Source organism: Teleopsis dalmanni, chromosome 1 (assembly GCF_002237135.1).
Source record: "Teleopsis dalmanni isolate 2A chromosome 1, ASM223713v2, whole genome shotgun sequence".
NCBI lineage: Eukaryota > Metazoa > Arthropoda > Insecta > Diptera > Diopsidae > Teleopsis > Teleopsis dalmanni.
Genome location: NC_051846.1, coordinates 158,303,046 through 158,317,316, shown reverse-complemented (window position 1 = coordinate 158,317,316; position 14,271 = coordinate 158,303,046). Strand labels below are relative to the sequence as shown.

General features: G+C 30.2%; 2 protein-coding genes across 2 annotated transcripts; both read right to left on the bottom strand.

The window, feature by feature from the left end:
* Positions 1-8,816: 8,816 nt before the first annotated feature.
* On the bottom strand, positions 8,817-10,216 carry LOC119666547 (the record flags this gene model as incomplete). The annotated part of the gene is given in 1 exon segment (XM_038075830.1): positions 8,817-10,216. A coding segment is annotated over 1 exon segment (1,400 nt), but the record flags the coding sequence as incomplete, so codon positions are not given.
* A 2,056-nt stretch (positions 10,217-12,272) lies between these two features.
* On the bottom strand, positions 12,273-14,049 carry LOC119669591. Its single transcript, XM_038079557.1, has 2 exons — positions 13,797-14,049; positions 12,273-13,740 (listed from the first exon to the last, which is right to left on the bottom strand). The coding sequence occupies exons 1-2, from the start codon at positions 13,933-13,935 to the stop codon at positions 12,389-12,391; spliced, it is 1,491 nt and encodes a 496-aa protein (XP_037935485.1). The 5' UTR covers positions 13,936-14,049; the 3' UTR covers positions 12,273-12,388.
* Positions 14,050-14,271: the final 222 nt, after the last annotated feature.

Here is a 14,271-nt window from a genome sequence, read left to right as displayed (position 1 = left end):
GTGTATGCATTGTGTATACATTGTGTATAGGTTGTGTCTGCCAATGGAACTGTTTTCTGTTTATATGCAAAAATTTTTGCCAACTTGCCTTCATGGCTTGGTGCTTGGAGCTTGGAGCGTTCGGGAAAATCATAAAAACTCTGCCTTATACATTTTATGACGTACTTAAATTCGATGTTGAATTAAAGTGATTTTTTGTAAATTGTTTGTCAGAAGATAGGTGGGTGCGATTGTGGTATTGCGCGGCTAACATTTTGCAAGGCTTAAGCTCGTATGTAGTCACATAATATTTTGTAAACGCTATCAAATCAGCATATAAAAATAGCATTGCATACAATAGCGTCAAATATTAAATTCGCGCTGTACAGCACGAGTTGGGAAATTGATTGAATAAGAATTACCTGCGTAAATTTATGAAAATTGAATTTTATGAAATATGCACGGAGAACGAAGAACCGAGAACGGAGAACGGCAAACGACAAACGGAAAATGGAAAATCGGATTAGCGAGTATAATTTTACACGCTTGTATTTTACTTTGTTGCCATGTAATACTTCACAATTTATGCTAATCAATAATGCTACATTTATTTGAAGCCATTTATCTCTTAAGCAACCTTCCTTTGCAGTCCTCAGCCTAAATGTATGCCATAATTTAGTACAAAGTGCTTTTTTACAATTTTTACCATTTTTTCCCTTTCAATTTTACGGTTTGGCTGGGTTTGGCTTATTTTGGTTTATTTTGCCACAGCTTCAGAATCGTTTTAGCGTAAATTTATTTTCGTAAATAAATTTAGCTTTTTTCTAGTATTCAGCTTTTTACACCACTGTATGTGAATATCCTTATACCACTCTACGGCTTCCTTTTGACAAGAACTTTACTTAAAAACGCATTTGTAAAATGGCTTAAAAGCAAATCTGGCTCAGTTGGCAGTTTTTGCGAAATGTTTTGCATTTTTCAATTTTAAATTCAATTTATAATATAAAAAGGGTTAACTTAAGTGTTTTGGCATAGCGAAAATATGTTAAACACAGACATTTCAAAAATTATGAATTCAAATATAATGCGAACACTTAAAAAAAAATTTATAAAATAGCCATATGAGGTCTGAATAAATTTTTATTTTTTTAGGTTTCATATATATAATTTTTTACTACCTCTCATTTGAATAATTATTTCAATATAATACTACCAATAAATATTAACAACAATATTTTTTAATAATAATTAATTACAATTCTTTGAGATAGACTTCGAAGAGTAGTCACCAACAACAACAACTACTTTTCACAATAGCACAGGTTTGTAATGCACAATACTAAACTCCGGTGAAAATCAAATTGAGTTACTTCAAATTGCTTCCGCACCCACCGTGTTCTTTAGATCTAACCTTAAGTGACTTTTGACTTTTTGCAGAGGCAATGATCAAGACAAAGAAATTCAGCTTAAATGAAAAAGTGATTGCTAAAATTAAGGCATGAACCTTTACTTTCCTTTGCAAAGGAAATGATTACTTTCGTTTGGTGTTTTTAGACCACACTGGTAAAAGTAATGTATCCGTTTGAAACCCAGATAAAACCCTGATGAAACAAAATTTTTTAGTAAGACTCTATGTCAAAAGAGATGGAATTGCAAACCATCACACAAATCAAAGCGAAGATATTTTATAACAACTGAGAAGCTTCGCTTTTAATTTCTACTGTGCATTATCCTTTCAAAGCAAACCAATTCGACTTATTGATATATAGCATTTTATTGATCAAAGTTAGCGCTAAAAAAGAAAAAGATAATGGTAATGCACTCTGTTTTTCTCTGTTTTTTAATGAGTGTTTGAAAACCTTTTATATTTACATTTATACGGTTTGAAACTTGTTTATCGACCAAGTTGATGCTCATTAAAGTTCCTGAATTTCAAAATGAAGTTCCCGCAATGAATGGACATATAATTCAAAACATATTTTAAAAATCCAATTTTTGTCTCATTTTTTTTATTTAATTTACAATGAAATTTGGTTTTAAATAAAAAATCAGCTTTATGAAAATATGAAGCTTAATTAGTTCACTATCTATATCGGTATTTTTAGAATAACTGTCCAATAAAATCTTATAATAAAATAAATCATTCGCATTGTATCTAAATTAAACATTTATAGAACATTTACTAATCTTATAGTTCCAAATGATAAGCTCTAATTACTGTCGGTAAAGTAAAATTTCACGTATTTTAGTAAAACCACAACAAAAGATACTTTCGGAGAGTAGTAACATTACCCTCTATTCATTATTAAGTAATGTGATATATTACTTCGGACCCATTTTTTAAGAGAGAATGGCCCACATATATCCTTCTTGTCTAAGAAAATATTAATAGCTCTTGCAGAAACACAATACTGAGACAGAAGATTCGTTTTAAGAAATTATAATCGCATCATTGATGAAAAAAATAACTTATGGAAGCAACTACTGAACTCAATAGTTTAGGGGTCGTAAAGTTCTTCTTTGAAGATCTTTATCAACTTCAAGACCGACCACTAAACAGCATTTAAAGCTTTCTCAAAGGTTCGAGATGGTTTTGAATCCCGAATATTTCCATTATACAATAATACGATGGGCCAATAGGCCTAAGTGAATCCCTTTTGGATAGCCGGTATATTCGAGATAGTTTTAAAACCCAAATATTTCCATGATACAATAATACGATGGGCCAATAGGCCTAAGTGAATCTCTTTCGGTTCGCCGGTATAACCGAGATGGTTTTAAACCCATGATACAATAATACGATGGGCCAATAGGCCTAAGTGAATCCCTTTTAGATCGCCGGTATAACCGAACTGCTGAATTACAAAAGCTTGTAAATGCTTTTTTTCTTGGCAAAATATGAGTGTGCAAAAAGTTTGATGGGCTTTTTGATAAGTTTTGATAATAAAATAGAATGTTGAAGAATAATACAAATAAGCTAACTAATATGTTATGAACAATAATCAACTACGTTCTATTTAAATTAAATTCTCCTGGGTTAAAGGAACAGTAATCATTTCTTGTTAAACATTTTCATTATAATTTGTGAAAGGGATTATTATTGTAATACTAAATATACCCTATTACTAAGCCAATAAGCTAATATACTTATATTTATATGATTTCCTACTAAAACGCATTCATTCTACACAAGCACAGCAAATAAACTTTAAATTTCATATTAAATTTCATTAAAGGAAAAACTCACAGCCAATATTCTTCCTTTTTTTTTTTTGGATTCTGGAGGATTTCTTTTTCAACTTTTAACTTGATTTCTTGATTTTCCTAAATTGTGCTCACGTTCACTGCTCTATTTGCACACATTGCACACTTTTATGTGAAGTTACTCAACCATACCAACATATTCCCGCACTGTTGCCATACGTCATCATCTCCACCAAAATTCCATGTGTCAGAGTTCAAGTTGCTTTCTTACATGCTCCACAAACCTCAAAATTGAGTGTAACATGGCGAAATATTTAAGCTCGGCAATCAGTGAACTAAAAAATTTAGCTGCCAAATTGTAGTATTTCGGGAACAAAACACCGAAAGCCACGCTGCTCCATTAGTATGCGCCAGCGTTGCCACCCGATAAAAATGAAGCAATAACGCCAAATACAAAAAACGGAGCAAACAACAAACAACCTAAAACAAACAATATCAGAAAATCAGAAAAATATACTTTATCGACGAAACAAGGACAGGGCGAAGGAGAATTGAACTCTAGTGAAATAATATTTACAAATACACAACGAAAAACAAAAACATCCTCCGGGGAGCGGATGATTTCGCAAGTTAGGTGTGAATTTCTTAACACAATCAAAGCCGTAATGAACACTTTTAAGAAAGTTCTTGATGAGTAGTAGGTGTTGGTTGGTTAAAATTTATATTAAATTCTTAAGGGAATCACTGTTTCGTGAAGACTGGAGAGGTACAATAACTTAATATCTCCACAGATTTAGTTATAAAAATATTTTTTATTTACTTTTTGGTTTCTAAGAAAAATAAAAATAATAAACGTAATCGTTGAATAGCATTAAATTATTATATTTAATTGATTTTTAACGTCCCTTTTGACGAAAGAAACTAAATTCTTAATATAAACTATTGTTTTCAAAAGAGAGGTATTTGGAACAGTGTTTAATTACAAAAATAAAATTTTATTATTTTATTAATTAATTGAATTTTTGACCGACAATTAAATTATTATTAGAATATTCCACTTTTGCATTAAATATAAATTAGAGTCATAGTAATGTATAGTCTATGTAGTAAAGTCCTTTCGCCAGTATACTAAACATCTACATATAACTGAAAACTATTAAAAATATTGCGACTGAAACTTATACTATATGCCACTCTACTTGTCAAATGTAAACTATAAGATCTTATTCAGTTCAAGTTTTCAGGGACCGTTTAATACCGTTTTTTGTCTAATATTAAGTATCGTACTTTCTTTTGAAGAAGAATTTTTTTTTAAGAATTTTAATGCTTTGTGAACTTCTGTTCAATAGAAATTGATTAATTTCTTCTAAAGAAATATTTATAATAATTAAACAGATTTATGTGATCTAAATTCGAAAGAAATTCAAAAAAGTCTGAAGCTACCGAAATTCCAAAAAGACTAATTTGTTGTCAACTGATATTAGACATCAACTGATAAATATGCAAGCAGACATATCTATATGCAGGAGATTAGATAGATACGCAATCAAACAAGTCTAATCACATTCTTTATAACTGTCCGACTTTGAACTTGACCGCACTGATAGGTCTGGAGAACTCTAAACTCACCCAAAGTTAAAGTGTCTTCAATAATTGACATTTCGGTTTTCATTCGAGAGACGAAGTGCCTTCTGTACAATCCACATTGATAACCAACACAAGGAATCAATGATAATCGTAGTGTTCTGCTTGCTGAAAATCAGTTTCTCATTGATTGTCTATTCCATTCTATTATTATAAAAGGTATGAAGTGTCAGCATCACGTCTATTATGTCATAGCTATGAATTGAACTTGAAACAGTTATTGATTATAACATCATAATTTTTTGGTACTTCTAGTACTTTTAGAAATTTACTTGGGATTATTACTACCACTTTATCACTACCACATTATTAGTTACCACTTTCAGACTTCTTGTCTGCTTAGCTCAACGAAACTCAGTTAATTAATTGAAGTGGAGGGAGGAACAAATCCTCCTCAGTTAATTAAGAAATTCGTTTTGCACAATCCACAATTCCTAGTAATAGTGAGTAGAATAAAGTCGAACTAGAACCAGCCAGAAGCATTTAAAGAGGCGAGAGTCTGGCTAATGTTAATACTGGTGATAGCTCCAGTATTACACAAAACTCAGTGTCAATTCAAATTCATTCCAGATGATTTACAATGCTTCAAGTTCCTACAAAGCTCAGTTTTGAGAATATAGAGAAGACCTTCGATAACATATTCAGGATTTATACATTTTTCTTTAGTATAATATAAAATTGACCTAAAATATATTGTCAAATAATAATCAACCGATATTTTGTGACTACTATATAAAAACGTACTACTTATTTCACTACCAAAAAAGACGCTTTATCGTTGCCTAAATGCTTAAGTACTGAATCAATTTTCTATGGTATGGCAAAAATATAATGCATATATTACATATCTTAGACTGGAAATAAATTTTTCTGGTCTACATATATTGTGATAATATATTGTTAAATAGAATCTACTATTAGCTCTTTTTCTAAAAATCTAATTTTTCAAATATATTATTACACCAATAAATAAACAAAAATAAACCTTTTAAATTTATTAGTAAAATCTGTTCCAAAATTAAAAAAATTGATCGTATATAATATATACATGACATAGTATACATCTATACTATGCTATATATTATATTGAGTTATTCACCTTAATATGTTTGAGCAGTATTCATTTACATGTATTTAATTGTTTTAATTATAAGTTTTATTTATAAATCTTTATTTTGATTTAAAAAACTATTTATTATTTAACATTGACCAATTAGTCGATTCAAAAATATATTTACAAATATTTAAACAGTTCCTATGCTGGAATTAGGAGTTTGGATGAACCAAAATTAGGCAAATAAAAATATTGCTTTTATTTCAATTTCAACCCAAAAAGTATGCTATAACTTTTTCAATTTCAATGTAATCGTTTCCTATAAAGTATTTTATAGCAACAGATTTTTAATATTAGTTGAAGCTCATATTTATGTACATAAATATATACAGCATATAAATTATATTAAGCAAAATAAAAAAAAAACTAATTTCCAAATATTAGCCAAATAATTAAGAGATTAATTTTAAAATATAATTTCAAAAAATATAAAAATGAAAACATTTTTTCATTTATACTATAAAATGTTGTCCCAAAAAAAATATGAATTAACATTTATTTCAAAATTCACAAATGTTTAATATATATTTGGAAATAAAAAAGACACTTTATGAATAAAAAGATTATTAATATAATATGAAATAAATAATTTTAACTCATTTCTTAAAAAAAAAAAAAATTCAATAATGTGAAAAATAACTATAAAAATTATGTAAAAAAAATTCATAAAAACTCAAAATTAATTAAGTTATAAACATAAATTATATAATTATGAATAATATATATAACTTTTTTTATTTGACATTTATTATTTATAATTTATTCATTCAAACAAAGTTCTGTTGTCAATTTATGCTTGAATGAAACTAATTAGCCATAAATGCGTTAATAATTAATATTGGTTTATGCACATTAATACTGAAATATTCATCCTCTGAAAAAGCTAGTAAGTGAAATAATAATAAAAACTTGTTTAATTTTGTTCAATTTAATTTTATTTGTTTTAAATTTATGCAATTTTAGTAATTAAAATGAAATGATTAAACCAAATTGAAACGTGAGTACACGTGCTGTCAGTAAATAAGAAATAATTTTTTAAAGCGACATATTTTGTTTAAATTTATATTAAATTTATACAAATAAAATGCAATAATTAAATAATACAATACATATAATAATATATAATAAATAATACATAATAAATAATATAATATAAATAATGTAATAAATATATAAAACAAAAATATTATTATTTTTAATTTTCATAACTCTTATAAGAATTCATTGTTTAATATTTCTTTATTTTAAATATTTATATTATATCCAATTTCTAGACATCAACCAGAATCGTTAAATAATAAAGCAGTATTCACTAGAAAGGTTTTTCATTCAGTACTTAATAAACGAAGTGTAAAAAGGGTGTTTCATCGGCTTTACTGTTAAAAGATTTTTTATTTGTGTTGGCGTCCAAACCTCTCGTCGCCCAATTGTCATATAGGAGTTCCGTCAGCCTTATGGGCCCATATACAGCTTAGTGGTTATGAGACAAGCCCTCAGTACATTGTCAGTTCTTTCAGGCATTTTGAAAGCTCCTGCCTAGCGGCCACTTCCAACCCACATGTGCGATACCCGAACAACAGTGATGACTGTTCACTGGAAGTTTTTTTCAACAACAAAAAACACCAAACATAACTTAAATAAGATATAGCAAACCTTCCTCAATTGGCTAATCAAAATGGAAATCAAAAATATTGCAACACATTTTCTCTCTTGGGTGCCAAGTCAATTATAGATACACCCTAAAAATCCTAATGTCACAATCGATACCTAATTTATATCAACTTAACTATATCCAAACATATAGTTTCATTTGGTATTGACGAATTCCTTGGATTTCCAATGGGACGTTTATCAGCGCCTTTGCCACAGCTAATCACGTTAAATTACTCTGAACTTCTGTCACCATCGATAGTGTTGGACAACTTTGATTACAAGATAACCTACAGAAACAAATCTGTTAGCTAATAACCAAGAGGTGCGATTTCATTTCACTCATCATAAAAGATTAAGATTTATTCAATAAAATTTACATAAGACTTTAAGATACTCCTAATGTACTAAAAAGTCGCCCTCCTATTTAGACGCTATAAAGTGAACCCATTATAATACAACAGTTTTTATCCATATGAGCTATTGTATAGAACTTCTTGTAAAGATAATCTATTTTGAGCTGGTAAATCGTTATTGATTCAAAAAGAAAAATAAGCTACCGTATTCATATGTACTCTTGCGACTTCTGAGTGAATATAAGCTTTCTTAATAGTGACATGCAGTGACATGTATGTAAATGGAATTCTTCCTTCTTCTGCTCTGCTACACAACAACTATAAAAGCCATTGAAAGGAGTCTTGAAATGGTCAAAAAAGTCACTTGAACTTTTCTCTGTTAGTCCGGTAATATTAGGACTTCGAATTAGAATAGGAAACATTTCACAATGATAGTCCTAAGATTCTAACAGACAGTAGTGTACAATATTCCATCATATTATAATATACACCATGTCCATATATACATATATGACGACTATATAAATATATATCTGGACGCGTGTATTTATAGCTATATAGTGGAAAAAATCCCGTTCTTAAATATAATTTTTCACCACTGTTACTTCAACAAATTGAGAGTTGACTTCTAAACAATATTATATCTTTTTTATACAATTTAATCACAATAAAAATATATTAATTTAAAAATTCAAACTATTAAAAACCTTCGTTGATCGAATTATCAAGGCATCCTTCTATCTCGAGATGCCATAGAGTTAGCATCTTATAGTAGAATATATGTTAGAAGAGTTAACTTCTAAACAATAATATGTCTTATTTATAAACTTTATATTTTATTAAATAAATTAAGTCACAATAAAAATATTTTAATTTAAAAAATTCAAACTTTTCAAAACTTTCATTGATCTACTCATCAAGGTATCCTTATATCTCCAGATACTATCATCTATCACTGTGTCATTTAACGTTGCTTTCAAATCGGGCTCACGGTAATGTTGTATATGTGCATACTTTTTGTCAATTGCTAGTTGGAAGCAACTTTGCAAGTATTTCCTTGAATAATGATTGTGCAGACTAACAACAAAATCGGTGTTATGAAAGCATTTGACGGCATGTCCCTCCTTCGTATAATTTGATACACGTATTACGTGTTGCAACATATAGAAATAAGGTGGAACCTCCTCTGAATATGGAGGTTTTCCCTCGAATCTGGGAAAGTATACATTACGAAAACAATAACTTGCAAAATTTGTACATTTTGGATCTTTGATACTTTTAGCAACTTCCAAAAGTTCATGCCAGTTTATCAATTTTCCAAGTGGCATAATAATCTCATCTACATCTATAAGAGCTAGATAATTATATTTGTACATATTTCTGTAGAGACAGTCATTGTAGGCGATCAGCTCATTTGTGCGCTTATTAAGTATATCCTTTATGATGGTGACGTTCTGGAAACTAGCAAATGGTGGCTCACCGCGAGCATAGGTAAATGGACTTAATTGCACAAAACCTGTGCTTTCGTAATGGTTCAACACTTTCTCAACATTCGCATGTAGTTGTAACTTATACATGAACACTTTCTCGACACCTAACAAACGCAACAGTTCCAGCCACTCAACCAAGCGTGCTGACATATCCACATATGAGTAGAATGTGCTTTTAACACAAACCGCAAAACTCGATTTAACCGCTTTACCTTCACTATAGGCCAATGGTTCTTCATAGATAATGCGTACGTTATTGGTAGCCATATCACATTTTTCTGCTACCAATGACACTCTCTTAGGTATTCGCTCTATTATATTTGTATCACTAATAAAGAACTTGGGTGCTTGACAATTCATTAAATACGGATATAAATGACGCGGTTTATTACCCCAAGCTCCAACCCATATCGAATCGTAGGTCTTCACTTCGACTATTTCCGGTTCATCGGTGTCATCATACCACAGTTGACAATAGCTTTTATAAAAAGGTCTGTCGATTTGATTAACCATAACCAATACTCGCACTAGTGGTCCCTCCACTACAGCTTCTCTACTATCCCAGTATGCACCAAATACTTTAAATGTCAAATTTTTATTTGTATATCCTTGCCAATAGGTGTTGTGATATTCTATATCCAACAGTGTTGGCGATTGAGCACAAATTTTTGTGTTAGTTATATTAGTTCTATTCTGTTCAGTGTTTTGGTAAAGCCATTCAATGGGCAGCATAAGGAATTTTTTTTTAATTCTTTCCAGTATTTCTCCATTACTGGGATCTGAAAGAATATGCTATTAAACAATACCAAAATATTTGTTGCAATTATATATTATATATATTTGTTTTCTTACATGGTCTTGTATCCAATTTCAAATTTTTTGCATACATATATGCCGTATTGCTGCTCATTAATGTATTTAAATTAATTACTAAAATTACAATTAAATTAACGAATACTAAAAATCCCAAACTGACATAAAATTTTTTATTTAACATTTTTTTAGCGATTTCAAATAAAATAAAATTGCTGATATCCTAAAAAGAGTGCAGCGACCGTCTTTGCCAATTGCTAATTAAATACTTATAATTCAGTAGTTCTGCAATTGCTTAAAACCCCAAAAGTAATCTAAACCAACATAAATTTGTCATTTTAAAACTGAACATTCTTATAAACCCACAGAATACCTTCAGTCCATAATTATTGAAATAGAGACGTAGCAAGTAACTTTCCCTAATTTGCACAGGTGTTTCGGGTTGTAAGTTATTTTCAGGCAGATACCATTCACATTCAATAAGTTATGCTTCTTCAAATTATACAATATATATTTTTTACTTAAGATATTATTTGAAATTATTGCAATTTTTTTCACAAAACAAAAAAAAACAAAACTCATTAAGCAATTGTTTTCCCCTCTACCATCCGGTTATGAATACGGATACGAGTATGACTTCAAGTCCCAATCATCAAAACGTCATCAATTAATAAGCAAATTTTTATACTACGTCATACATTCAACATATTTCATATGAATAATTTCTATTTTTATAAACATTTATTTAAGTAGAAATTTATTTAACTACAAACACACTTAACTGAAATACCAGTTAGGAAGAATAAAAGAGTATGACTTTTAGTCTCAATCATCAAAACGTCATCAAATAATTTGAAGTTCAGTTCAAAATAATGAAATAGTATTTTATTTGGAAACACAATTTTGTGTATATTAGTGATCCCGAAAATTATTCTGAATATTGAATAAATATTAGACGAATTCGAATAGCAAAGAAAAGACAGGAACAAAAATTGAATTAATTTATTGAAAGTTGGTTGACCGTACAACGATGTTTTGACGGACTCTCCGAATAAAAGAATTAGATAAAAGCTTACTAACATAACATCGATAGTGCAGCATTCATTAGCCACATTAGCCCATATTTAATAAATGATTTTCATAAACCTTCACCTATAAGGGATCTCTCATAAGAACTTTTCCATGAGCAATTTTCCAAAACGAATCTCCGATAACATAAAAACGCAATGCCGATATGCAGCTACAGTATGATGTTGAGCAGTAACCATAAGTCAAGATTATTTTTTTTCATTAAAAACTAGTGGCATGAGTTTGCCCAACAGTCTGTATGGCGATCAAAAGAGCCCAATTGTACCAATCCAATCCAGTCTAATCACTTTTAATTACACAAAGCCCTCTAAAGCTTTGTGAACAAAATCCCGAATTAAGTCTGGAGAAAAGCTCCAACAAGTTTCTTCTGTGCGCTGTTAAAGCTGGACAGTCACAAAGCGCAAATCAGTGAATTTTTCTAACACAGTGGAATTTGCGATTGGTACTGTTACTTAAACCAGGAAAACTACCTGACCAAACATCACCATATATGCTGCTATGCATGTTGAACACAATAGAGAAGTTTCTCGAACCTGAAAGATAGTACGGTTTCTATGACTATGACACAGACAAAGCAAGAAAATAGTATCGGGTCTCTGGCGGGATTCCATAAGGATCAGTTTTTAGACTTACACTGTCATTCCACTAGTGGTGATAGGCAAAAACTTTACTATTTAGAAGTAAAATAGATTGACGTAGCAGCAAGAACACGACGATAGCTTAAAATTGCAGGATTGGATTTGGTGATTCAAAAAACAGATGCGGTACTGATAACCACAAAAAAAGCAAAAGAAGATGAAATTTATAATTAGTGGGCTTAAAATATATCACAAGAAGCAAAAAATACCTTAGAGTCATGATCGATGTAAGACAGAGCTTCAAATTATGATTTTAGTCGTTACTTAGAATTGTACAAAATCAGAGCGATACTTACATTAAGGAAATTATTTTTTATTCACCACACAAGCTATATAAAGAGACAATGTTTTCGTTTTAAATGAAATCAATATTTTGATGTAATTTGAACATGAATTTTGATGTGACGGTTTCTAAAGAAAGTTCAATTCATAAAAAACTCTCATAGACCGTTTGAATAAATTTTTATGAAATCGCAAAATATTATCATCCAATATCGTTAAATTCATTGTACGCTGGTCTACTGGGTCCCGATAATGTTGTAATTGAGCGAGAGTGGAATTTATGTGCAGTGGACCACAACCCAACCATTTGAAGCAATAATGATGGTGTAGCATTATAGCATAATTTGTATTATGTAAACATTTTGTTCCCAAACCAACGTCCAAGTGTTTTTCGACTCTCCGAACATGTTGTAGCATATGAAAGTATTTCGGAATAATTAAATCAGTTCCCTCTTTTTCATAATTTGGAAAATAAATGTTTTGAAAGCATAGACTCACATGAGTTTGGCAACCTGGACGTTTATGCTCTTCAGCATATTCAACAATATCATACCATGATGTCCAATTACCCAGTGGCATGATTACTTCATCCAAATCAATACAAGCCACATAATCATATTTATATAAATTTCTATAAAAACAATCGTTGTATGGCAACAGTTCGTTCAACACCTTATTAAGATAGTGATGCTTCATAATATAACGCATAATATAAGGAAACACAGGTTCACCACGTGCATAGGAATGAGGATATACCCTTAAGAAACCTTGTTCCTTATAATAATCTATTACTTTGGTAACATTCGGATGTACTGTTATTGAGTAAGCAATTACTTCTTGAGCACCAAGTATGCGCATCATTTCCATCCATTCTACCAAGCGTGCGGATATATCAACAAATGGAAACACCAAATTCTTCAAACAAACAGCAAAACCACCTTTCGTGATATTTCGTGTTGGTGATTCATATATAACTTTCAAGTGATTTGTAGCTCTTTCGCATTCCTCAGCAACAATGGATACACTTTGTGGTACTTCAGAAACCTTATTCCTTGGTAGCACACATGTTATCAAAAATGGATACAAAACATTTGGATTACCACCCCAATACTTAAACCAAATTGGAAAGTATTTTGTTATGGGCACAATAAAAGGTTCCTTTTGCTTTTCATACCACAACTGGCAGTAACTTGTGGGAAATTTCTCTTCAATTTGATTCACCATCGCCAAAACTCGTATTACTGGATGATCTGGAAAGGCAGTTCGATTGTCATAGTATGCTCCGAACAGTTCAAAAGTCACATTTAAATTTTCAAATTCCTGATAAAAATTATTATGAAACTTTATATGCAAAATATTGGGATATTGAGCGCAGGTAGAATTTATGCCATAACCCTTATCTTTATTTTGTATATAAAGTTGAAACGGCAAATTGTGCAGTTCTTGATCAACACCTTCAATCATTTGCTCGATTGTGGGCTCTAAATAAAATTCATTAAAAATTCTCATCTTATCAAATGTCGAGTTTTTTATTTACCTCGCACTAGGGTATCCAATTTCAAATGTTCCGGATATATGGGATTAGAAATACTATCCACATACCAGGCGATTGAGAAAATAAAAAGTTCCACTAGAATGACGACTGCCAAAATATAAAAACAGCGCTGAGGAAACATTTTGTTTAAATAAACTTAATCAAATAGTATATGCAAAATAAATTTTAAGTCCACTGTTAATTTAAAACCTTTTGGCTACATAGCAAATATAATTGACGAGAAATTTTTAAAATAAACACAACTAAAATGTAAAAGTTTCTTAATTAAAAATATTACTACTATTAAAAAATAACAAAATGTTATAAAAATCAATGCTTTTTTGATGCTATCATAAACAAAGTATGGAGTATTTAGAAGGGATGACGGTATACTGCAACTTATCGACCAAAGCACTTATAGAGAGAGTCTCTGAAATGAACTTGTTTAATTTTACAGCTATCAACATCTCTAACTATA

What these genes read in the sequence shown, in the direction of transcription:
- LOC119669591 (XM_038079557.1), bottom strand. Translation starts at nt 13,935, where the DNA reads ATGTTTCCTCAGCGCTGTTTTTATATTTTGGCAGTCGTCATTCTAGTG. An exon ending in ATTGGATACCCTAGTGCGAG is followed by an intron (nt 13,741 to 13,796) that starts GTAAATAAAAAA and finishes AATTTTATTTAG; the next exon opens with AGCCCACAATCGAGCAAATG.